Source organism: Ornithodoros turicata, chromosome 1, assembly GCF_037126465.1.
Source record: "Ornithodoros turicata isolate Travis chromosome 1, ASM3712646v1, whole genome shotgun sequence".
NCBI classification, from domain to species: domain Eukaryota; kingdom Metazoa; phylum Arthropoda; class Arachnida; order Ixodida; family Argasidae; genus Ornithodoros; species Ornithodoros turicata.
The window spans coordinates 135,927,979-135,951,283 of record NC_088201.1 but is presented as its reverse complement, the minus strand read 5'-3'; the positions used below and the strand labels follow the sequence as shown (position 1 = coordinate 135,951,283).

General features: G+C 47.6%; 1 protein-coding gene across 1 annotated transcript in view; it reads right to left on the bottom strand.

The window, feature by feature from the left end:
• Positions 1-4,316: 4,316 nt before the first annotated feature.
• The window catches only part of LOC135369450 (uncharacterized), a 36,956-nt gene continuing 17,967 nt past the window's right edge, over positions 4,317-23,305 (bottom strand). The window contains exons 4-6 of the mRNA XM_064603042.1: positions 22,003-22,122; positions 7,258-7,424; positions 4,317-4,401 (exon numbers count right to left, since the gene is read on the bottom strand). Of these exons, the coding sequence (XP_064459112.1) occupies positions 4,338-4,401; positions 7,258-7,424; positions 22,003-22,122 (351 nt within the window). The 3' untranslated portion in view covers positions 4,317-4,337. The remainder of the gene's footprint in view (positions 4,402-7,257; positions 7,425-22,002; positions 22,123-23,305) is intronic.

Here is a 23,305-nt window from a genome sequence, read left to right as displayed (position 1 = left end):
TGTGCAGCCAGAGTCTCTAGACCCATCGTCAGGACTCAGGACCAGCCAATAAGCAGCGATTATTGATAGTGAAGTGCAACGGCTCGCGTCGTTTGGTTTACAACAGTCACTGAAAAAACAAGTAAAGTAAAGAAGACAGCCCTAACAACTACCTTTTGCCAACTTGCCTCATATCACCTAAACATTTTCGGACAAATTTTCCCTTTTCTTCTCTCGACACACGAAAAAAAGTCCTCACCTCACATGAAAAAGGAATCCTCACCTCAGAAAATTTTAACAAAATTTCCCTCACCTCACCTCACCTCAAAAATTTTTCAGAAAATGTATCTCATCCCACCTCACCTCAGGCTTTCTGGAGAAAAAATTTCCTCACCTCACCTCACCTCAAAAAGTTTTTCAGAAAATTTTCCTCACCTCACCTCACCTCAGTCTTTCCCAAGGAAAATGTCCCTCACCTCACCTCACCTCAGCGTCTTCTAGGAAGATTTTTCCTCACCTCACCTCACCTCAACCATTGCTCCAAAAGATGCTCCTCACCTCACCTCACCTCAAATTCCGTGAGGTGAGGGTGAGGGAGCCCTCAACCTCACATGCCCTCGCGAGGGTGCCCACCTCTGGTCCTAGGAGTACTTTCGACGTCCACGGCATCATTTCCCGACTGTTGTTGTAATGTGCAGTGACGATAGATTGCACTGCGAACACATTTTCCACGACCTTAAAGGGGCACCAAAATGCAAAAATAACTTGATCTCCAATGAAAGTCTGTTTTTCAATTAGTGCAATAGACGAGTTCAGAAAATCCCAGAGTGCTTATTGTCGCTTTGAACTGTGGGAATTTACTAATACGAAAGAGATGGGTGGGAAGAAAACTGTTCCCATTTCTCCCCTACCGGTCTATTGTCCAAGGCGTGTCAAGGTCAGCGAAAGCGAAATGTGAATTCTTGGTTCCCCGCTCATCAAGCGCCCAGGATGTAATGCCTGCGCATAGAGCACTAGGATTTTCTGAACTCGTGTATTCGAACAAGATTAGTTCACATAACGGTACCGTTTAGAAGAAAAATGCAATGAAAACAGAGCCGTCTATGGCGGTAATGTGTGGTATACCCAGGAGGCAAAGATTGGCCGCGTGAGACAGCAGGAGAAGCGTGCGCATGTGGATTTGGAACTGGTCCGACCGTAATGTTCCGTATAAGCGCAGCATGATGCGGAGTGCTGCATTTTTGAATAGCGATTCACTGTATTGTAGCCCACAACAGTTCTCGCAAATGCTCCACTGACAACATTTATCTTCACGTCCTTCGGACAGCGACGCCAGTACGTTGTTTTTCATCAGGACTGCTCAACAACGTGGCACGCGCAGCTTGGACTAAAAACACCGATGCACGACCTGGAACGACGTTCTGTCCGGCATAATTTTGATGCTAGCTTCGTAAAGGAATCAAGGTTTTGAATTACGATTACAAGTACGAAATTTATAGAGCGTGTAACGTAATCTGAAGTGGACTTGTTTTTCTCATTTTATTGCCCCCTTATATGTCGTTTCCTTCGAACTTTAAATGGACGGTCACTTTCGGTAACCCATCTACGAGACCAATACCTGTATGGCCGGCATCATCAGACAATCTACTTGGCTATTGGGTGATTGGACATTTGTTGTCGGTGCGCCATTAAAACGTCGGCCCAGGACGCACATTTCCCCAGGGCGTCAGTCGTGACGTTGCCCACATACGTGAGGCCGACAACGGCAAGCCCTTTCACCATCACCACCACCACCGCCGCCATTAAAACTCTAAATCATCATCATCACCACCATCACTTCGCTCTTTTATTTTTCGTCCTAAAAGTGTTTCGATGTCAAATAAACGAATTTTAGAGATTAGTGCTGCTTGCGCAGCTGCAGAGGCTCCGGCGGCGTGACATCGTTAAAGGTACTGTAAAGCAGTAGACAAGCATGATATGCCGGTGATGTGACTAGAGACTTTGTTGCTTCTAAATACCACATGCGGAACCATACGACCGACAACGCGGTATAAATATTTTTAATTTGTCATGAAAGATGCGGCGTAGTGGAGCGGTGCGACGCCTGGTGTCAAACAACCCCCTGTACAGCGGGCAACACTGAAAATTGGTATTACACACTATGAAATCGGAACTTCGTTATTTTAGTAACTATATTATTAGTTTTCCTGTTTACCTATGCATTCTGAAACCCCTGTTAACAGTTTAACCTGTTAACCCCTGTTTTTGCGAAGTAACCCAGTGCTGGCCGCTGTTCGATGGGGGCTTTCCCTACTTCTCTGCTGCGCCTGCGCGCTCCTTTTGTTCGCGGCCTCTTTCGAACAAACAAACTCTCTCTGTGAACAAACAAGTCCCGACGCTGTCTGGCTTCTTGAACGTCTGACACATTTTTTTCAACGGCTCAGCATTTCATTTCAGTTCGCTTATCCGTTTATCCTCTGATGTGGATCGTTGTGTGGATTGCAGGGGCGGATTTCATGGTGGATTGTGGTGGATTGTTATGTTGGGCCCAGTGTTATACGCATGCAATGTGGTTGCCGCCGTATGTGTCAGAAGTACGGATTCATTTCGAATACCTAGTACAGCGTTGCCCGTAATCTTTAATTGTAATTTTCTAATTAACTGCACCGTCGATTGGAATGAAACTTGCACAGTTTTTGTCCTGGTGGCTTGGACTATCGAATAACCACACTAAATGACATTTGATTGGTGCTGCTTTACAGTACCTTTAAGCGGACGAGTGATATAGAATGGCGCTCAGAAGAGAAAGGCACCGTCCAGACCGTCTGCCCGTAGCCCGTAGAACCGCAAGCCACGCCGTTTCCGCCTGGCGCGCCACCCTCTTCTGCTGTTGTGCAATTCTTTGTTCCAAGGTTCGAACAGCTAATTATGATAATGACATCTTTTACGCTTTGGAAATTTCACTGCACAGCCGTAGCCCAGAGTAGCAGGAACCTGCTGACGCATCCTAGGCTTTCCGTGGTGACTCAGCCCGTAACAGACTACTTTGAACGCAAGCAAGTGTTCTTGCGACAGTGGTCCTGCCGCCAGGTTGCTCTTCAAAACAGACATGTACTCCTAACCAGCTTCAGCTATACATAGTCCGAATCTCTTAATTAGGTTGCTATAATGCGCACCTCGTTCGGTCACATTATGCACATTTGGTTAACAAGTAAAATAAATATTCTATTCAGTTCTACAGTTGTGCTGGTACTGCGACCTGGCGGCTTTATTAGCGGTACATCGATTTCAAAACCCAGTGAAGTCGATGATTTTCCTCCAAAAATGAGAAAAAAAACCGTTCTTCATACTTTCCTCACGAAGACCTGTCTGACCTAGGGGAAGGTGGAGCAAGATGAGACACGGGGTAAGATGCGATCGACATTTTTTGTTCGACGTCGCCTATCTCAGAGACGCGCTGCTCCACGCGCCTGGAACTTCACTCACGCGATTTTCTGTAGTCATCTTTCTTGTCACCTGCAGGCTCATTCTGTCAATGTAAGTCCACATCCTATTTCTTTATCCATTCATTTAGATATATACAAAATATGGGCGGTCTTGGTTATCCGGTTATTAATGCATCCGATGATATGCACAGGGCAAGACGCGACAACGTAATCTAATTTTAATTGAACGTAATTTAAAAACTGACAAGTCACGTATTAGGTGGCTTTTTCTTTTTTGCATATTGCCTAGGATTTTCCAGCAAATATTTCAAGCCATGCAGAAGCGCACGCAAAAGCGAGCGACCAGCGAAACAAAAGACTGGCGGTGCCTTGTTTGCAAAGGACGGCGGAGCAGAATATTACCGGGTTCTGTGTGGTTTCATTGCACATCATGTGGGCGGTGGGCTCAAGGGTGTTGTGTAGGTGTCCATAGGCTTTACTTCGTCTCCTTGGGTTGCAAAAACTAATTCGTATAGATGATTACCACGGCGTGTCTCATCTTGCCCCACGCGATGTCTCGCTTTGCCCCGAGGGTTGGGGGCAAGATCAGAGAATCCACATTTTTGAATTTCTTGTGCTGTGCTTATTTTAGACCGGCGACGTCTGTTCTGCATTTATAGGTCAGGAGCTGTAGACCCCTGAGAATGTGCCTACGGCTAGTTTTTTGAAAAACACGAAAAATAAAAATTGCATGTTGAATTCCAAATTTCTGTCTCATCTTGCCCCACCTTCCCCTATAACACTGACGGTGCACAGCATCTTGCAGCCACTTTTGATGAACAACTTTATTTTGATGATAATGGTGATGAGGATCAATATGTCTCAGGCGACGAACAAATCAGTGGAACAACATGCGGTTTATGCGGCCTGCCTTTATTTGCCATGCGGATTTGGAGCAGGAGTTGAGTCTGGATTGTAGGCGAAGATACTTCTGCACCTGTAACGACACAAACGTCATCTCTGAATTGAATAATGTGTACTCGTCCTTCCATGTTTAATTGCCTGATCAACTACTACATTATTAGTGAGTTTTAGTGCATCGTACGCTATGTGCCAGCGACGTGCTCGAGCGACTGAAAGCATTTCGATACAGGAAAAGTTCTTGTGCAGCAAGTTTGGTTTTTCCACCGTTTTCTTTGTTTTTTTGTTTAGTTTTTCCACCGCGAGGTTCCTCCGATCATTACTTCGGATGGGGCTTGTTGTATTGGTCGTAGGGGTACCGGCGGGGAGCGAAGCATGCTTGAGAAATCATATAAATGAGAAAGAGTGACACTGGATGAGACACGGGGTGTCTCAGTGTGGTGTGCAGTGTGTGGTGTACAGTGTGGTGTGCAAAGTGAGCTTATTGGGCCATTCAGGTAACGTAGCCTCCCGCGTTGTTCGAAAGAAGCTACAGCTCATTACCAGCTCTCGTGGCTCAGTGGTTAACGTGCTGGCCATGTCACGTCGAGACTGGGAGGTACCCGGGTTCAAATCCCGTCTGCTGTGCTGTCTGGGGTTTTTCCTGGGTTTTCCTCAGACGCTTTCAGACATATGTCGGCACAGTTCCCTTAGAAGTCGGCCCAGGACGCATATTCCCCCAGGGCGTCAGTCGTGACGTTGCCCACCTACTTGAGGCCGACAACGGCAAGCCCCATCACCACCACCACCGCTACAGCTCATCTCCTATCCTTACGTCAACTCTCGTCACTTGCCCCACGCTTCTCGAAGAGTCACTAAATAAGCTACGCTTCAGAGTATCGTGCGAGCATGCGCTATCTTGTTTCCGCGCCAGGCTACCCCCGCGCACGCGCACTGCGCACGTTAGCGTATGATGCCATTTATCGTGCGCGGGTGAAATGTACCTTTCGTTTGCAAGCAGCAGTTGACGGCATTGAGCTAACCTTGACATCCTCGGGATTCTCTGGTTGACAATATATGGATTATCGCACAACAATCATACACGCTTCTTAATCGCACATGCATTATGTTAGCCGTTCTTGATTATACCAGTTAAAGTCACTAAATAGGGAGCAGAGTAGCGACACTGAGCCACGCCGGCGAGCGAGACCACCATCTTTGGGCCTGCGCGGCTACGTCACCTAGCAATGGGACGACAATCTCTCCCTTCTTTGCCGCAAAACAGCGCGCAGTCCAGCCAGCTCGCAACCGAGGAAACCGGTTTTGGATGGAGGGGACTCAACATGGACGGCGCGTTCTTGGAAGAAGAAATCACGTGACACGATCGTTCCAATCGCGGACATCGAACGGCGGCTCCGGCGCGTAAAAGGAATGCGATACTCTGTACCCCTATTTAGTGACTCTAATACCGGTGTGGTGCGTAAACAAGATGGCTCTCCTAGCCTTGGACCTCCGTGTCGCTATTCTGAAGCGAAGCTAATTTAGTGACTCCAGCTTGTCAATACTGTCGAGGAACCCTTGGGGAGCCACCTTTTCTTCTCTCTTGGGTGCACTCAAGATCACTCGCGTTCGCACATGCAGCTGTGAAAAAAGGTCCATTGTAGAGCTTACTCTTACCATCTAGGATTTGCATTCTTTCTTGCAGCATGTGGTGATTTTCTGTTTGTGCGGATATTTTCTATTTGTGCTGTATTGTTGTGTACCCTGTTTTTTGTATTGTAACATCGTTCGCTACCCTGCCTAGTCGGGGTTCGGTGATCCTTTGAAGGGGAAATGAGCGAAAAAATGCTCAATCAGTGCTACAGGATGTGAATGCCTTGCTTAAAGGGGCACCAAACAGCTCGACGAACATTCTCCAATTATTATGATCCATGAATGAACGTGGCTCACGATGTCCGAATTGAAATTCACTTACTTCTAGCGAACGCCTTTACAACGAAACAATGCCATTCAAGGAGCATAATCCGCATGAGTTTCTCCTTCATCCTTGGAACCGGGTCACGCCACAACGTTCCAACGTATTCACGCTTTCGACGGTTAGCTCAAATGAGTGACACGGTGTGGGACCACATGTAGCCGCTGACACAGGGAACCCTAGAAAACGTCCGGGTGTGCCCGCGGACCGTTTTTGTAAACACCGAAAGGGCGTCTCGTTTTCGCCGGTTAAGACAAATGAGTGAGAGGTGCGGCGCCACATGTGGTCACTGACGCGGGGAGCCGTACAAAGCTTCCCGTTGTGCCTGCTATTTATAAACAGCAAAAGGCTGAATGGCAACACCGCATTCCTGGCGCTGTAGGTGGGGATATTTCGCTCTCCTAGCCAATGACGGACTCAGGCAGGTTGCAACTTGCGAAGAAACCGGTTGCAGGAACATTGCGGTGACCTCGCGGAGCAATACTGCACTGAAAACATAGTGCGCACATGAAATGGACATTGCAGGCTTTTGGTACCGTTTGACTTGGCTACCTTGGCATTGACAAGTTGACAGATGTTTGGAATTGATCTCGCTTCCCGATTTTACAGCAAAATCAATGTATAGGCGTCCCGCATTTTGAATGATTGATGGTGCACGACGCCAAAATGACGTGTGGCTATTGTCGCCAGGGCATCGCGGGGCGGGGCATGAGTGTGAAAGAGTGCAGTGTACATTCGGTCGGTTTGGAGCTATTATGTACTGCTTTTGGGACAACAATTCTTGCAAAACATTCACCGTGGGCAACGAGTCAGACTCCATTAGAAAAAGTGCAGCTTTTATAGCTGTTCATTGCCCCTTTAACGTCCAGGAAAATGATGGTTATCGAAAACACCTCCCCCCCCCCCCCAGAAGAGTACTGAAGAAAGTTCAGAAGAGTACTGTACCCAAGACCAAGCACACACTTAACAGGTACATACTTGCACTGCCTGACGTCGTAAAAGTAACCCATATAGTTGCACCTGTAGAAGTCTCTACATTCGCATTTGCACAAGTTGTAATCCCATAGGTGCAAGTCGGAAGATTCACAGTGAAATCTCTCCACCTCGGTGAAGCACCTGCACTTGCACATCTGCGGGTCGTAGTACTGCCCATGCACATGGAAGACACAGACAATATTAGTGACGTTTCAAGACTTCCAGTTGTTTCGGCAAAATGCATGCGTGTCGTCGAGGTGTACTGCTCGCGACACGGTTGTCTGATATCGCCTGTCAGTAGTTGCGCAGTTCATATTACCTTCGTTGTAGTATTGTGCCAATATTGTACTAGAAGGTGTACCATATGATGCACGTGTTTATTACTAGAAAGAAATAGTCTCGCAACACCTGGAGATAAGAGGTGGGATAAACCACGGGGTGCTGATTTCTGACAACCGTGTCGTCAGCAGTACATTACTTCACGTGTCAGTAACGGGTGCCTTGTTTGAAAATCCTGAACAGATTTTTCGTAGAAAAGCTATCACGGCTGCATAGATACCGTTTTTGCAGTTGGTGTATACGACGCGTAACAAGTTCTCTCAAAGGGTATGTTACAACGTTTGTTTGTTTGTTTGTAAGGAGAAAAAACTACGTGCTACTAACTCTGAATAATCACCTAAATCAGTTTTACTTCAAGGGGTTGGGAAACTTTCATAGATGTGCTTCATTACATCATGGATGCGTTGTACTGCACGACAGAATAATGAAAGAAAAATAATTATTCTTCTACGTGTCTTACTTTGCGAGATAGAGGCCCTCGAACACGCTTCAGAGCAAAGCGCCGACGTCACAGAGCTCAGAGTTGCGTCCATTCCTATTGGCAGTCGTAAGCACGTGACTTCTCGTGCGCTGCCTCACTGGCAGCGGCGTGCGCGGTGAACATTCTATTACTCCGCTTCTATTACTCTTTTCACTGCAAAGCTATCAAGGCAGGTTCACACTGGTGCAATGAACTGTCTTTTACTTTCATCTGGGATAACGTGGGATGATCTGTGTCAACCCCTGTAAAGCGTGAACCGCATGGCCCGAAAAGCGTCCGAATTCTTTCCGAAGCTAATTGGGGACCGAACGTTTTTGGAGAACAGAATTTCGTGCCGAATTCGGCCCGATCTGGCCAAGCCAGATTTATCCTCCGAAATGGGAAGTGACGCCAACCGAAAAAGTAGAAGCATCTGTAGAGGAGGTGGTTTTCCTCTACATGAGTCCAGACCCGCGATGATGGAATGTCCCAGCGGGCAGTTAGTCGTGGCCTCACGCTAGGACGGTGCCGGTAGAACTGTCGTACCAGCGCCGTAGCGCGTGGCAGCAGAGGCACGTCTTCATCGCCCTCCGCACGGGTCGCCACATCACTCTCCCCCTCAGACGCGGAGCTGCGCTTGCGGTTGAGTGGTTGAGGTTCGCGCCGACACGTGAAGAGGAGAAAGGGGGGCGACACGTGGAACAGGGACGGCTGGACTTGCGTCTGGTGCTGAGTTGGCAGAAGTGGCGGGATGAATGGTGCGGACAAGGGCTGGCCGGGAGGGTTTCAGGGGCGAAGCGGGGAGTAGGCAGGTTGGCCGATGTGATGCAGAGAGGGCGGCGACAGAACCGCGACTGGTTCGTGAGCGGTGAGCTCCTAATCTTGTCGCCAAGGAGAGTGCCGTGGAGGACCATCATGAAGCACGGGGACACCGGGAGTAGAACTCCGCGCGGGTCCCCCGTGGAACGTTGGTTCCGGTGCCTCTTGAGCGCCATTGGATGGGCTGCCAGCACCCTGTATCGAGGCCTAGTGTGAAGGCAAGGTTCTTGGGACTGGCATGACGATGAGGATGGGGCCGTGAAGTCGCCGGCGGCGTACCGCGACCGGTATGGGAGCATGATGCTCGGGAAAGTGCCGCTGGTGAAAGCCCGAGGAGTGCCATCGCGAAGCGTGTAGCGACGTGACGCAGAGTGGGTGACCATGGCGAAATGAGCAGAAAGATGGGCAAACCATGGTGTTGAGTGGCCGGGCGTTGAGATGGAGTACGTTGAGTGAGCCGCGGTGAATTGATGTCGTCGCATATAGCGGTTCCTCGGGAGAACGATGCACCGGACCTTCAGAGATGGCTTCCAATGCGGTCTTGCGGAAATTTGGGATGGTACTGGGCCGAATTGCGCCGAACATTGTGTTCGTTGTTCGGTCACCAAATGTAGAGGAGGAGATGTTCCTCTACATGAGTCCTGACCGGCGATGATGGAATGTCCCAGCGGGCAGATGGTCGTGGCCTCACGCTAGGACGGTGCCGGTAGAACTGTCGTACCAGCGCCATAGCGCGTGGCAGCAGAGGCGCCTCTTCATCGCCTTCCACGGGTCGCCACACATCCAATGGCTATTCAGCCGGAATGAGAACCTGTGGAAGACGACTGATCAGACCAGGGCGATAGGCAGAACTGACTGTTTATTCCAGAGCGCGAGGAGAGACTGCGCTTAGTCTCGCGCGGATATGGCCGCTACAGGGCTCCCCCACCCCCCCCAGAAACGACAAGGTCGCTCCAAGATACCCGTTTGGGGGGTTTGGGAGGTAGGTCTAGCTGACAGGTGGGGGTGTAAGGAAGGGAGGCTGGGTGTCGGATTAGGTGAAGGCGGGTTTGAGCCCATCGATGAACACCGTTTCCAAACGACCACCGTGGTCGATGATAAAGTATTTGGGATGGCGTTCGATCACGTGGTGTGGGCCAGAGTAGGGGGTTGTAGAGACCGTCGTAGGGCGTCAGTCCGAAGGAAAACTTGAAACGCTCATCGGAGGTGGGGTGAAACGAAGGTCCGATGGGTACTAGGAACTCGAGAGGCAGTTGGTCGAACGCGGGAGAAGTGGTCGCGAAGCGTCCGACGTAGTCCGTTGCTGTCTACTGTAGGTTGTCAAGCGGCTGGGGTCGAAGAACTGGCATGGAAGGCGAAGGGAGGCCCCATAGACGAGGTCCGCTGGTGTACATTTCAGATCCTCTTTCCAAGCACTGCGAATGTCCAGCAGTAACAGGGGAAGATATTCGCTCCATTTTGGGCTGTCGTCGTAGGACATTATGGCGGCTTTGAGGTGACGATGAAAACGTTCGACCATGCCGTTAGCGCACGGGTGATAGGCTGTAGTGCGACATCGGGTGGTACCAAGAAGTCGACTCAGGGAAGAAAAGAGAGATTCCAACTGGCTTCCCCTGTCGGTGATTAACTGAGATGGGACTCCGAAACGGGAGATCCAAGTTGAGATTAATGTTTGCGCGACGGTCTCGGCTGTAGAATCGTGCATCGGGGCCGCCTCCGGCCATCTGGTGAAACAGTCGATGCACATCATAAGGTATCTGTTGTTATGAGACCGAGGCAGGGGACCGACGATGTCTATATGGACATGGGCGAACCTTGCGTCAGGCAAGGGGAAGGTAGACAGGGGAGACGCGGTGTGCCTGTGATCGCGTCCAGTTGCGAATGTCGGTGTTCATCGATGGCCAAACGTAATGGGTGGCTACCAAACGTTGCGTGGCTTTGACTCCAGGATGAGAAAGGCCATGTAGTGATGAGAAGATGGACAGCCTGAACGGTTTTGGTACAAATGGTCGGGGCGAACCGGTTGCCGTGTCACAAAAGATAGGCTGCTGGATACCGGAAAAGGGGATAGGCTGCAGGCGGAGGGACGAATTGCCGGATCGAATGTGCCTAAGTTATGGGTCCAGCTCTTGCTGCCTGGCAAGATCGCCGAGATTGATGGGGGTGTCATGGAGGGAAGAGATCCTACTGAGAGCGTCGGCGGGGACGTTGTCGGTTCCTTTAACGTGCTGGAATTCATCGTTGAATTCAGCTATGAAGGCGAGGTGTCTAATTTGGCGTGGGGAATAGCGAGAGCTTCCAGATTGATACGCGTAGACCAGCGGCTTATGCTCTGTGAATATGACGAATGACTTGTCTTCGAGATAGTAGCGGAAGTGTTCAACCGATGTGAAGGCGGCGAGAAGTTCGCGACCAAAGGTGCTATATTTCTCTTCCGCAGGAGATAGTTTCTTCGAGGCAAAAGCCAGCGGCCTCCATTGGCCGCCAATACGCTGCTGTAGCACCGCCCCCGTGCCTCGGTTGGATGCATCGATCATGAAGGATGCAGGAGCTCCATTTACTGGGTGACTTAAAGTAGCACAGAAGTCATTTTTAACACCCAGTTTTCTTCCTATAAAACTGTTAAGTAAGCCAGTAAGATGCACCATGCGAAGTAATTTACACCACGGAGTCATAATTATCGTAGAAATTGCATTTAAAATACGCCGCAAAAAGTGACCGTGCGCAACGGTGGTGAAGAGCAGTACCAGCCTGTGATCTGCCTGGAACCTCGCGCTGACGCTATAAGGACAACGCTCGCTGATTGGCCTAGAGAAATGTTGTCTGCTACTCCGCTGTCGTCTGCTACTCGGCTGTTCGCCGTTCTGATAAAGCCTTTCTCCTTGCTCGGTAATGCTTCGGCCGCTCCTTCTCTCCCCAATTCTCCGGGAAAACTGGCAAAACAGGTTTACGGCGGCAAAGGGACAAGGCGCTGACCCCCACTGACCGGAAAACCAGAACGAGTCTCCTTATGCCGTCATCGGTAACGTGCCATCATACCTCCTCATCCTCGTTATAGCTGGAGTGGCGAGTTAAGGGTGAAGGCGCGGAGCTATGTTTATGTGAGTTTTTTTCTGGGAAACAAATTGCACACATCAAACCTTTCGCGCTATTCGATATAATGACACACACACTTTCATCAGATGTCTTAATCTGAAATTTTTTTTGATGGCCCTCTGTACTCCTTTAAGGATGCTGCTGAATCGAGGGCTTCCTTTGCTTGGCGGAAGGACTGCATGGCCTGTGGACGCCACGTGAGTCCTGCGGAGTTGGGCACATGTGCCTTTAGGAGTTCTTCTAGCGGTCGCAGAATAGCACCACAGTGGGGGACGAAACGACGATAGAAGTTAACCATGCCAAGGAACCGGCGGAGCTGGCGAATGGTTGTGGGCAAGAAAAAACCCTGGACCTGCTTGACCTTGCTTTCCAGAGGAGAAATTCTGTGCGCGTTGACCTTATGGCCCAGAAGCTCCAGCTCAGGCACGCCAAACTCGCATTTATCGACGTTGGTGAGCAATTCATGGTCAGGTAGACCTAGACGTCGGAATAAGATGCGGAGATGCTCCGTATGTTGGTCGGGAGAAGCACTAGCAACCAGCAAATCGTCGAGGTAGGCAAATACAAAAGGAAGGCGGTGCGTGATGTTGTCGATAAACCATTGGAAGGACTGCGCCGCATTTCGTAGGCCGAAGGGCATCCGGAGGAATTCAAAAAGCCCGAAGGATGTTACAACCGCAGTTTTCGCGATGTCTTCCTCGGCCATGGGCATTTGATGGTATGCCTTGGTTAAATCGACTTTTGAAAACGTTGTTGCTTCTGAAAGGCCGGCGGTTGAAGTCCGAGATGTTGGGAAGAGGGTAACGGTCGGGAAGTGTTGCCAAGTTTAAGGCGCGATAGTCTCCGCATTGCCTCCAGTCGCCAGTTTTTTTGTTTTTTTTTTGGGACCATGTGAAGAAATGACGACCAAGTGCTGGAAGACGGTCTGACGATACCAAGCGCGAGCATATGGTCGAATTCCTGTCGCGCAATGGCCAGCTTCTCGGGGCTCAGACGACATGCTTTGACGAAGACAGGCTGACCCCGCGTGACTATGCGGTGCACGACAGGGTGCTTGACGGGTTTCGTCCAGTCGCAGGGGACAGTCAAGGATGGAAACTCACGTAAGAGCTCCGCAGAGGTGGTGTCCTGGGGACGGGGTTTAGTAAGACCTGCCGGTGGTATGCACGTCGAAAAGTCCTTCGCAGAGAGGCCTGTAAGGTTGTCAAGCAGCAGCCGCCTAGCATAATCGACCATAAGGTTATTGTGCGCTAGGAAGTCGCTTCCTAAGATGCAGTGCGTAGTGTCCGCCACCAGAAAGACCAAATGGAAGAGGCGACGTAGCCCAAAATCGTGAGGCAAGGATTGGCGGTAGTACACTGCAATACGGGAGCCATTTACTGCGGTCAAATACGTGATAAGGGTTCGTCGCCGATCTTGGCTAGAGGCGGGGAGAACACTAACTTCAGCGCCGGTATCGACAAGGAAATTCTGGCTTCCGGACCGATTTTTTAGATAGAAGAGGCGACCGTGCCGTGTTGACTGGGGTTTCCTGGTCGCCGTTAGGAATCCCCGGTGAAGTTTCCCTGCAAGGGGCATGGTGATTCGCAACGTCGTGCCCTGCGGCCGAAACGACGGTGGCACCAGAACTTGACGACGGTTGGATGACGGTGGAGGTGTTTGAGAGCGTACTATGCTGCGGAACTGTCCAGCACCGCCAGGAGAGTGGCTGTCACGGCGCGTGGGCCTGTTGAAGGCGTCGGCGAGCCGCTTTATTTCATCAGGTAAAGCGATGAGTTCAGAGCTTTCCGAGGACGCCACGGGAGAGCTGCGGGCCCCGCAGGCTTCGGGTGAGGATTGCGGATGGGTGCTGTCCACCGCAGAGAGAGTGTGCACAGAAGCTTGCACGGAAGCAATTTTCGTTACCTTGTCGGCGCGTGCTGCGAGGGACGGTAGGTCGCTGTCATCCGAAGCGTATAAGACCAGCTGTACGGACGGAGGCAGTCTAGAAAGAAAAAAGCTCGCGAAGGAGTTTGGGGTCGAAGGTGGAGCTTCCGATCAAATGCTGCATTTGCCGCAAAACCTGGGAGGGCTTGCGGTCGCCAAGAGGCTCGTTCAGCACTAAATCTAGAAAGCGCTTGCGGTCAGAGGGAGAGGTTCGCTCGACGACGGCAATCTTCAAGGCGTCGTACGAAGCGTCAGCGGGAGCACAGTTGACGATGTCTGCTACCTCGATGAGAATGTCTTCGGGAAGGGCGGACAAGGCATGGTGAAATTCTTGGGAATTCTTGGGATGTGATGTGCGCCAAGGTGAACTCTGATTCTGCTTTCCGAAACCATATGTCCAGGTGTGAACGGGTAAAAGGCGGCAGTCGTACGGCGAAGGAGGATACCAAGGGCTGCGTTCCGTTGCCATCCATGATCACGTCCGGGTCACCAGTGTGGAAGATCAGAAGATCTGATCAGACCAGGGCGATAGGCAGAACTGACTGTTTATTCTAGAGCGCGAGGAGACGCGTTTAGTGTCGCGCGGATATGGCCGCTACAAACTATAGCAACGATGATGTAGCAATCACGACTGTTGCCGTGTGTGCGACTTCTATCCCTATGAGTACATGGGCTCACACGCGACGTTACATGTGTGTGTGTGTGTGTCCATGTGTGAGATAGTGAAGCGACATGGCCTTAGACGCGACGTAGGGAACATTTCGGTAGCATGCGGTAATGCACAGAAAAAAGTTTTCGATTTCGGTTCGGCCAGTCCTCGGACAGTTTTTCGTGCCATGCGGTTCAGCCTTAATTAACCAACGTTTTTTCTGCTAACGAAGTAAATACCTAGTTACTTCGTCAGAAGTGCAACTAGCAATGGATTGCGTTACAAATTACACGAGGTTACCCTTCCTTTCTTTTTCTTTATCATTATTATTTTTGGCCTTTGCACCAGTTCAGTATTTACAAGAGTGTGAAGCACGTCAACGTCATTTCATGTGCTTCTAACACGTGGTGAGATACCTGCATGTCAGGTCCGCGAGGCCCTCAGATGGTCATTCCTGTCTTCGGCCACGCACGCCTCTGTTGTAAAAGAACTTTCGCGCTTTCCATTTGGGTTTCCTTTCGGGTGTAAAAGAACTTTCGGGTTTTCCTTCCCAGCTGCTGTACTTAAATGAATTTTTTGACCCTTATAACGATATTGTGAAGTGCGCCGGCATTACTTGTGGCAGCCTATACTTTCTGTAGCGAACACACCAAGATGACTGGTTATCATTTCGGATTACAGTATTGCCAAAAGACAATTCAACATCAAATTCTAGTCTACGTAAAGCACATGTTGATGTTACAATTCGACTCCGTACAATATCACTGTAACGTACGAGTAACTGTTACCTAAGGGTGACGGGTACTCGTTCATTTTGATTTTTGCTAGCGAGTAACGAGCACAGAGTCACGTTTTTTTTTTTTTTTGTCTGATGTATCCGTATTGGCTTTTTTTAATGCGTTAGCATTCGGAGTGTCAAAATGGAAAATTATGTGTGTATATGTGTGTGTGTCCATGTGTGAGATGGTGAAGCCTCACTGAGGCAGCGGTATAAGTCGACATGTAAAGGGGATATAACAGGGTAAATGTAAATGAAGGTAAATGGTTTGAAATTGAAGTAGTCGAAGATAATTAAGAATAAGAGTAAATGAAGCTAATTAGAGGTAATTAAAGGCAATTAAAATAAGACAGTTGAGTTTAAAGTTAATGAATGGAAGACATACATAATCAAGAAAAAGATTGAAGTAAATTAAGGATTACCGATGGTAACCGCATGTTACGGGATGTAATTAAATGTAATTAAAGGTAAAAAACGCAAATTAAAGAGACTTGAGAGTAACTAAAGCAAGAAAACGTAATTTAATGGAATGAAATGAGATTCAAGATTACTTCATGTAACCTGCGCCTCCATTCGGTAATTACAGGGTAATTACAGGGTAATTGAATTAATAATTGTAATTGGGGCTAATTAAATGAACTTACATATGGTAATCGAAAGTGTCGAACCAGGAGTCAAGTATAGACCGGAGGCGGACAACCGTAGGTTAGGTTAGACCTGAAGTGGAGAACCGAAATCGAGTTGGACGGGAAGTGAATACCAGAAGTCAAATAAGGACGGGAAGTGGACAACCGGAAGTTGGGTTTAGACCGAGACTGGAGAACCGGAAGTTGGGTTTAGCCCGGACGTGGATACCCTGAAGTCAAGTATGAACCAGAAAAGCCGCGTAATTCTAACGCATTTCTCTCCCATTTACTGCTATATCGCCACTGATTTTTTTCTTTCCATAACGTGCAACTGCTTGCACTGACCTGCGGAGCGGTGCAAAAGACACCCTCGCGGTGTTTAGGGGGAATGCACGTTGCGCCTAGCATGTCGCCAGACAATGGAACGCAACTGTACTGAGGTTAGAACACAAACGTACCGACGCAACGCAAGCCTCCCTAAGAACAATTGAAGTGTGACAGTCGTCAAAAAAAAAAAAAAAAGAAAGAACAGACAGCGACAGGAGTTTTCGTCGGGAAGTAGATGCCAGCGTAGCGTAATTGGTTAACGCACTGGACCGGCTATCGAAAGATGCGTATTTCAAATGCCGCCGCTGTCCGGCTTTTCGACGACTGCCATATCCCAACCAGTGGCCTCAGAAATGCAGCACTATTCCAGTTGCAGTTTATTACCGCTTTGCGGCTCAGATAACCCGTCGACTACGATGCTCATGCTCCATGTGCTCCAGAGGTGCCAATGAGCATGAGGCGCCAATGAGCATTTCAACGCACGCTCGTTCCACTATTGAAAAAATGCTTTCAAAGAATATTACGACTACTATTTCACTTTCGCAGTCCCTCTCACTCAGAAGTGACACATTTTGCACTGCACCGTGTGAAAACTGCGTCACGATACTGGGTAGTTTGGATTTAACTGCTCTCGTGAGTGATTTGTGTGACTGGTTCGCCTTTTCTCTCCGTCATGCGGATTTCTTCACACGACCCCCAACGGTAAAGAAAACTGAAAACGGGTACGGTGGAAAGTGGAAACTGGGCATGGGTATGCCTGGGTTAGGTTTCCTGCTGGTTAGATTTTTGTTTCTTTGACGAGCGCATGCTCCTTTCAGGAAAGGGGCCTCCTTGGAACAGATCGACGGTGATTCAAGAGCTCACTTTTTGCCGTTGTTTTTGATAACCAGGCATCCTAGCTTTGCGCGGTAAATTATCGCCGTTCAGAACGAGAAGATCGCCGAAGATCGCCGAAGATACGAGAATTTCAGTTTTTCCGCGTCAAAAATTACACAATACTGGTCTAACGTCAGCAGCGCAACATTGGTCTGTCGCAGCGCCTCTAGCGATTGGCTATATTGAAACGCTCCAAAGATGTTTTATGCAATAAAATCTGACTCCAATACGTTAAGTTTAGTTTCAGGCTATATAAACGGAAGCAAAAGGTCGAAAAGCATAATGCCGAACAGTCAGAACATCGAAACGGCAATGGATGAAAAATCGAAACACCGAACACCTGAATTAATCTCAATGCGTACTGAAAATTAAGTACTGAAAAACGTAATATCTTGTGTGGTTTGTAATGGGTTCTCTAGTGCTGAAGTTAGGGGAACACACCGACTAGTTTGTGTACCGCATCCTTCTCGCATGTTGCACGGAACATTTTTCGCTAAGAATGGTTCACTATTGCGTTTTATTGCGTGCGGACGCGGGACGTTGACTAGCGTGGCAGCTGACGTACGCGTGCGAGGCTTTCCGCGCCAGAACGCAAGGAGTTCTCCCGAGCTGAACGTTTTCAGACGCAGGCGCCTAGGCGCAAATGGGAAACAATCGCCGCCTTCTACGCGTGCGTGTTAGGCGGTTCTCTTCCTCTGTGTGAGGTGCATTTCAACATGGCCGCAGCGAACATGAAGCGCATGGAGGGTGCAATAATGAAGATGCAGGATCCACATTTACCTTTGCTTCGAACTGGCAGCAGCTTCGATCACGCCACATTCAAACGTGGACACAAAGCTTGCTGCCATCAGGCTTCATGGACAAAGAGGTCACGAAAGACGCGTATCGTCTGCACAGGGGTGACACAAACCCGCCATTGTTGTAACTACCCTCAAGCGTGTGCTTTTGGCAAAACTGCCATCTTGTCCTGGTCGCACGCCAGAGAAAACGTCATTTTGAGGTCATGTGACTTTGTTTACATGTCGTTTTGCTGCTTACCGACATATATCCGTCGTCACCCTTATGAAAATAGATTTTGCCTTTCTACAGACTTCTTATGTACTCTTTATTTCCTAGATTGACAATCTGTTGACTTTGACTCCTTGCTGATCAAGTCAACAGGAATTTCTGTTGACTATGTGTGCACTACCTGTGGGCTACATTATATACAGGGTGTCCCAGAAAACGTGTCATTGAATTATAATAAAAAACTACATCACCTGGAGTCATGCGGTCAATGGCATTGTTCTTGCTGGGTTTTTGCCACCTCCTGACGTGAATGTCGTGTAACGTAAGTTTAATTATGTAAATTTTTGCGAGCTTAAGTCGGAAATTTGCCTAGTAAAGGTCACTTTTTTACCCCACCAATGTGCTCTTCATATTGGTGGAATAAAAAAGTGACCTTTACTTGGCAAATTTGCGAGTTCAGTTCGCAAATATTTGCATAATTAAACTTGGGGTGCATTACTAACTTTAGAAGGTGGCAAAAACCTAATAAGAACAAATGCCGTTGACCGCATGATTCTAGGTGGCGTAGGTTTTTTATTATAATCCAATGACACGTATTCTGGGACACCCTGTATACTTTCAGTGACGGAACATCCGTTGACAACGTGTGCAAATCTTGTTTACTACATTATATGTACTTTTTGTAGACGGATTATACAGGAGGTCCTGTTGAAATTCTTTTGACTTTCTGTGCGATTATCCAGCACAGCTAGGGTTGACCCTTGCTGTTGTCTGTTCACAGCCAACAGACCAGAGCCAACAGAAACAACAGATTTTTTTAAATTTTTTGTTAACTTTGTGTTGACATGATATGTTTGCTTGCTGTTGACTTGAAGTCGGTAAGTTTCTGTAGACCACTCACAACAGAGATGCAGCATGTTTTTCTATTGAATTTACACATACTTTTTGCATATCTCTTTCAAAAATGGCTGTTGGTTTTTCTTTACAGTCAACAGACCAGTGTCAACAGAAACGGCAGATTTCCTTGAGGCTTTTTGTGAACTTTCTGCTGGCATCATATGTTGACTTATGGCGTTTACATTTCTGAAGACCACTCACAACAACAAGAAAGGCAACATGTTTTTCTTTTGAACTTAGCAGACTTTTTGCATACGGAACAACATGAAACGAATCAGGAAATTTAACCTGTTTGATTCACTGTTGCAAAAGTATAGTTTATTCTCAATAAGCGAGCAAAACCACTTTGTGCTACGAGCGCCTTTCAAAGAGCGAGATCCTAGCTGCACACGCCCCTTATGAAAATGAATTTTGCAGGTTTATTGACATTTTTTATATCATTTGGCCTCTTTTTCACTTGTTCCCACTTTGACTTCCAGTAGGTTATTGTAAAACAAAACAAATATAGACGCCATTTGCATTTCATTTTTTTCAAAATGTCCAAATGGGTCGACAACAAGAGGTATGTAAACTTTATTTAGGATTTTCGTTTTCTTCATTTTCAAAAGGCAGCATGTAATAGAAAATCAAAAGACGTGCCTTGTTATATGGAAACCTGTTGTGCCAAATTGAAGAACATCAATAGACAAAACACTAGGTAGCGTATCGCCTGCATATAAACTGTATATACAGATCTCCTTTGAACAGGTGTAATTCTATTCGTCGGCTTTCCTTTGGCTATTTGGCATGAACTTTCTGTAGACATCTGTTCAAAAGAAAATCGATAGAATATTTGTCTTTTGTCTGTGCATAGAATTTACTCTGATGAAAATTGTTAATGGAAATTTCGTTGAAGTGTATCAATATCGACTATAAATATCCTCTTGACAAAAAATAGATTTTCTATTGCCGGAGCTATTCACATATTACTGGCGATGGCAAAAACTGGCCACCGCATACCTCTTAGAATTCTGTTGAGTTCCTGTCGTGTGAAAGTGTATTGATTTATTTAACCTGTGTTGAAAAGCAACACGTGGCCATTATTGGCACACATGTGGGGATCATCGAGGATAATCCTCTGCGCCATTCACGATGTCCTTTTCTGAGCACATAACATGCAAAAAGACATACTTATTAAAGAAAACAGTACTACAGATTGTCTTGCCAGCTTCCGCAAATTCGAGACTCCTACTTGCCTCCGAGTCAGAATGAAGGGTGAGGAGTCTCAGGTTAATTGAATTACGCATACATACAACACTGAAGCTGGGAAGTTTTTGAAGTATCAACTCACCATCAAGAAAACGTCTGTGTTTATAACTGCAAGCTTACACATTAGCGCGTAATATGCCATCCAGGTTCACATTGATGCAAATGGAAATCTCTCTGCGCAACAACAAAGAAACAAACAACAACAACAACTTTATTTGATAATGATGATTGTGTAAAAAACACAGATGCTGTATTGATGGTAAGTTAATACTCCAAGCAATTCCTAACTTCAGTGTTGGTTGTATGGGTAACTCAATTAATCTGAGGCACACCACCCTTCATTCTGACTCACAGGTAAGCCCGTTAGCGGAAGCACGCAAGACAAGCAGTGTAGCTTATAGTATTTGTATCCCTTCAGAAGGAAATGCCAGTGCTGCATATGCCTTTCTAGCTCCACCTGTTCAGAGGTGGACGTCCTGAAAGCACTGGCAAATTAAGCTATCGAGAACGACACTGAGGACTGTCCTCGATGATCCTACACGTGTGTGAATGATAACCAGAATGCCAATGATTTGTTCCTTAATTTCTAACTTTCTCCCACACTGCTGCTCTCATTTGTTTCCAAATTCCGCAAAATGCCAAACTGCTAACACAGCAATGGCCATGAAACATGCCTGCAACGTCAATAGTAAGTCAACAGAAGGGCTTCAGAAAACATGTACACTGGCACCGCTTGATTTGTGCAAAAAAGGATATGTAAGTTCAATACAAAAGACATTGCCTTTCTGTTGGGAATGGTCTACAGAAAGTTAAAAGGCCATAAGTCAATAAAAAGTAAGCAATATAAGTAAGCATAAAAGTAAGCGCAAAGAGTAAATTCAATAGAAAAATATATTGCATTTCTGTTGGGAGTGGTCTACAGAAAGTAAACGGCCATAAGTAAAGCTACGATGTCAGCACAAAGTTAACAAGAAGTCCTAAGAAAATATGTTATTTCTGTTGACTTTGGTCTGTTCACTGGAAACAAAAGCTGAACAACCATTTGCATAAGAGCATAACACCAAGACATGGACGTATTTTGCCAGCGTAAACTATGCGGTGCTTCTTCCGCAGCATGGTAGCCCATTTCTCCCGAGTTTAGGTACATCGCATCGGCTCAGTCAGTCTTAACGCCACGGCGGTCATCACATCTTTCGAAGTCGTCAACAGTACACGGCCTTATCTGCAAAACTGCGCGTTTTACTGTGAGATTATCGAATAAAAAATAATTACCGTGATCGAAAGACATCCAAAACGTCGTGCAGAAACAACAACCGCATTGTTCACAAACGTTTTGGCCGCCGATCAAGGGGCGCCGCCATCGTTAAGGTCACGTGTGCCTTGACGTTTGCTGTGACGTACTACTAAGACCTGCCCCACAGGATGCATTACGTTCGCCCAGCACGATTTTGTCTATGGAGCAACGCGTGTGTGGCACGCGTATGTACGCAGGCGTCTGCAGGCATGAAACGGACCAAGCTTTACGGGTACTTTACATTTTCAATATCGAACAGTGATTTTGCATTAGTTATTTAATTAGAACATTTCCGTCATAGCAGTTAGAGTTGTCTAGCAGCATCTTTACGAGGACATTCTCCGAAGAAGTATACACGGGGTATAGGTACTAATGGCCCGTATATCATTTCAGGTGCTCCCTCACCTGATTATTGAAGCAATGTTCTTTCTTTGTTGTGCATTGACACGCACATTGGGAGTGCTGCTCGACCTCGACTGCTGCGCAGATGGGAGGTATGGATCTGTTGACGTCAAACATGATCACCTGCACAAAAATCCGTGAAAAGCGAAACCGTTAGCAGTGATTACAAAAGCTATAGTGGTTTGTGCGAAACAAATGCTAATTATGCGAACTAAAGGGAATATTGACTAATGGCAGAGCCACAGCAAGCTGCAGCCACATTCTCCACCTAACAATGTCAAGGAAGAATGCAGAATCTCCGGCGGAACTTGGCACAGCTTTCTGAGGTACATATTATAGTCCATGGTTATAGGTAGTAGAGGGGTTGGTTGTCATTATGGTGGAAGTGGGGGGGGGGGGATCCTGAAATTCTTGGTAAATGATTAAGGATTAAACGCTTTAAAATATCCTGTTTTTTTTTTTTTAATAAAACATCGACACGGACGGCATCGACTACCCTGCAAGATCAGCAGAAGATCAATGTTAGCGTCGCGAAGCAACTGTGAATATGAGTGGCGTGAAGACGTGGACAGATGGAGAGAGGACAGCAGGAAGGAGTGAACCGCGTGTTTAAGTTGCGTTCCGGGTCACCGCCGCATGGGGGAACTGTGGCGATATTCGTCTAGAATGCATCCCGGAAAAATCAGGGAAAACCCAAGCAGACAAGACGGCCACATTGAAACAGCAGGTCCAGGAACAGGACGCTCCACAAACACCACGATACCCTCGAAGAGTGCGCAAAACGCCCAGCCTGGTATGTCCCATCATGAGGAGGGGTGCAGTACACTGAAGAAGACAAGACACGCCCACTGCGTGGATCAGCTGTTCTACTGATGATTAGTTAGTATACGATCGGCTTCAGCCTAATAAAGGCGTTCATTCTTTCGCTCCGCCGGGTCTTGGAGCAGTGGCTACAGCAAACTGAAAATATTCTGCACTGTTTGCATTGATAGTTTCATTGCAGTGATCAGCAGGGCTTCCACCTAGCGGAAGTGCCACTTCTACGCCCTATTCAGTATTCACAATTTTCAGCGTATTTAAAATATGATGACCGTGCTGAAACAACTATATTGTACTGTCACGATAGCAAACGAAAACAAATGAGTGTACATACGTGCAATTCGAAATACGCGACAATAGAAATGCTGGTTCACTTCTTTGCATGGTGAAGAAAGCGTAATCGAACGCACCAGGGGGCTTGATCGCTTGGACGCGTTACGAGCTAACGAGGGGCGGGGCACTCGTCGAGAAGGGCACGTGATAAAAC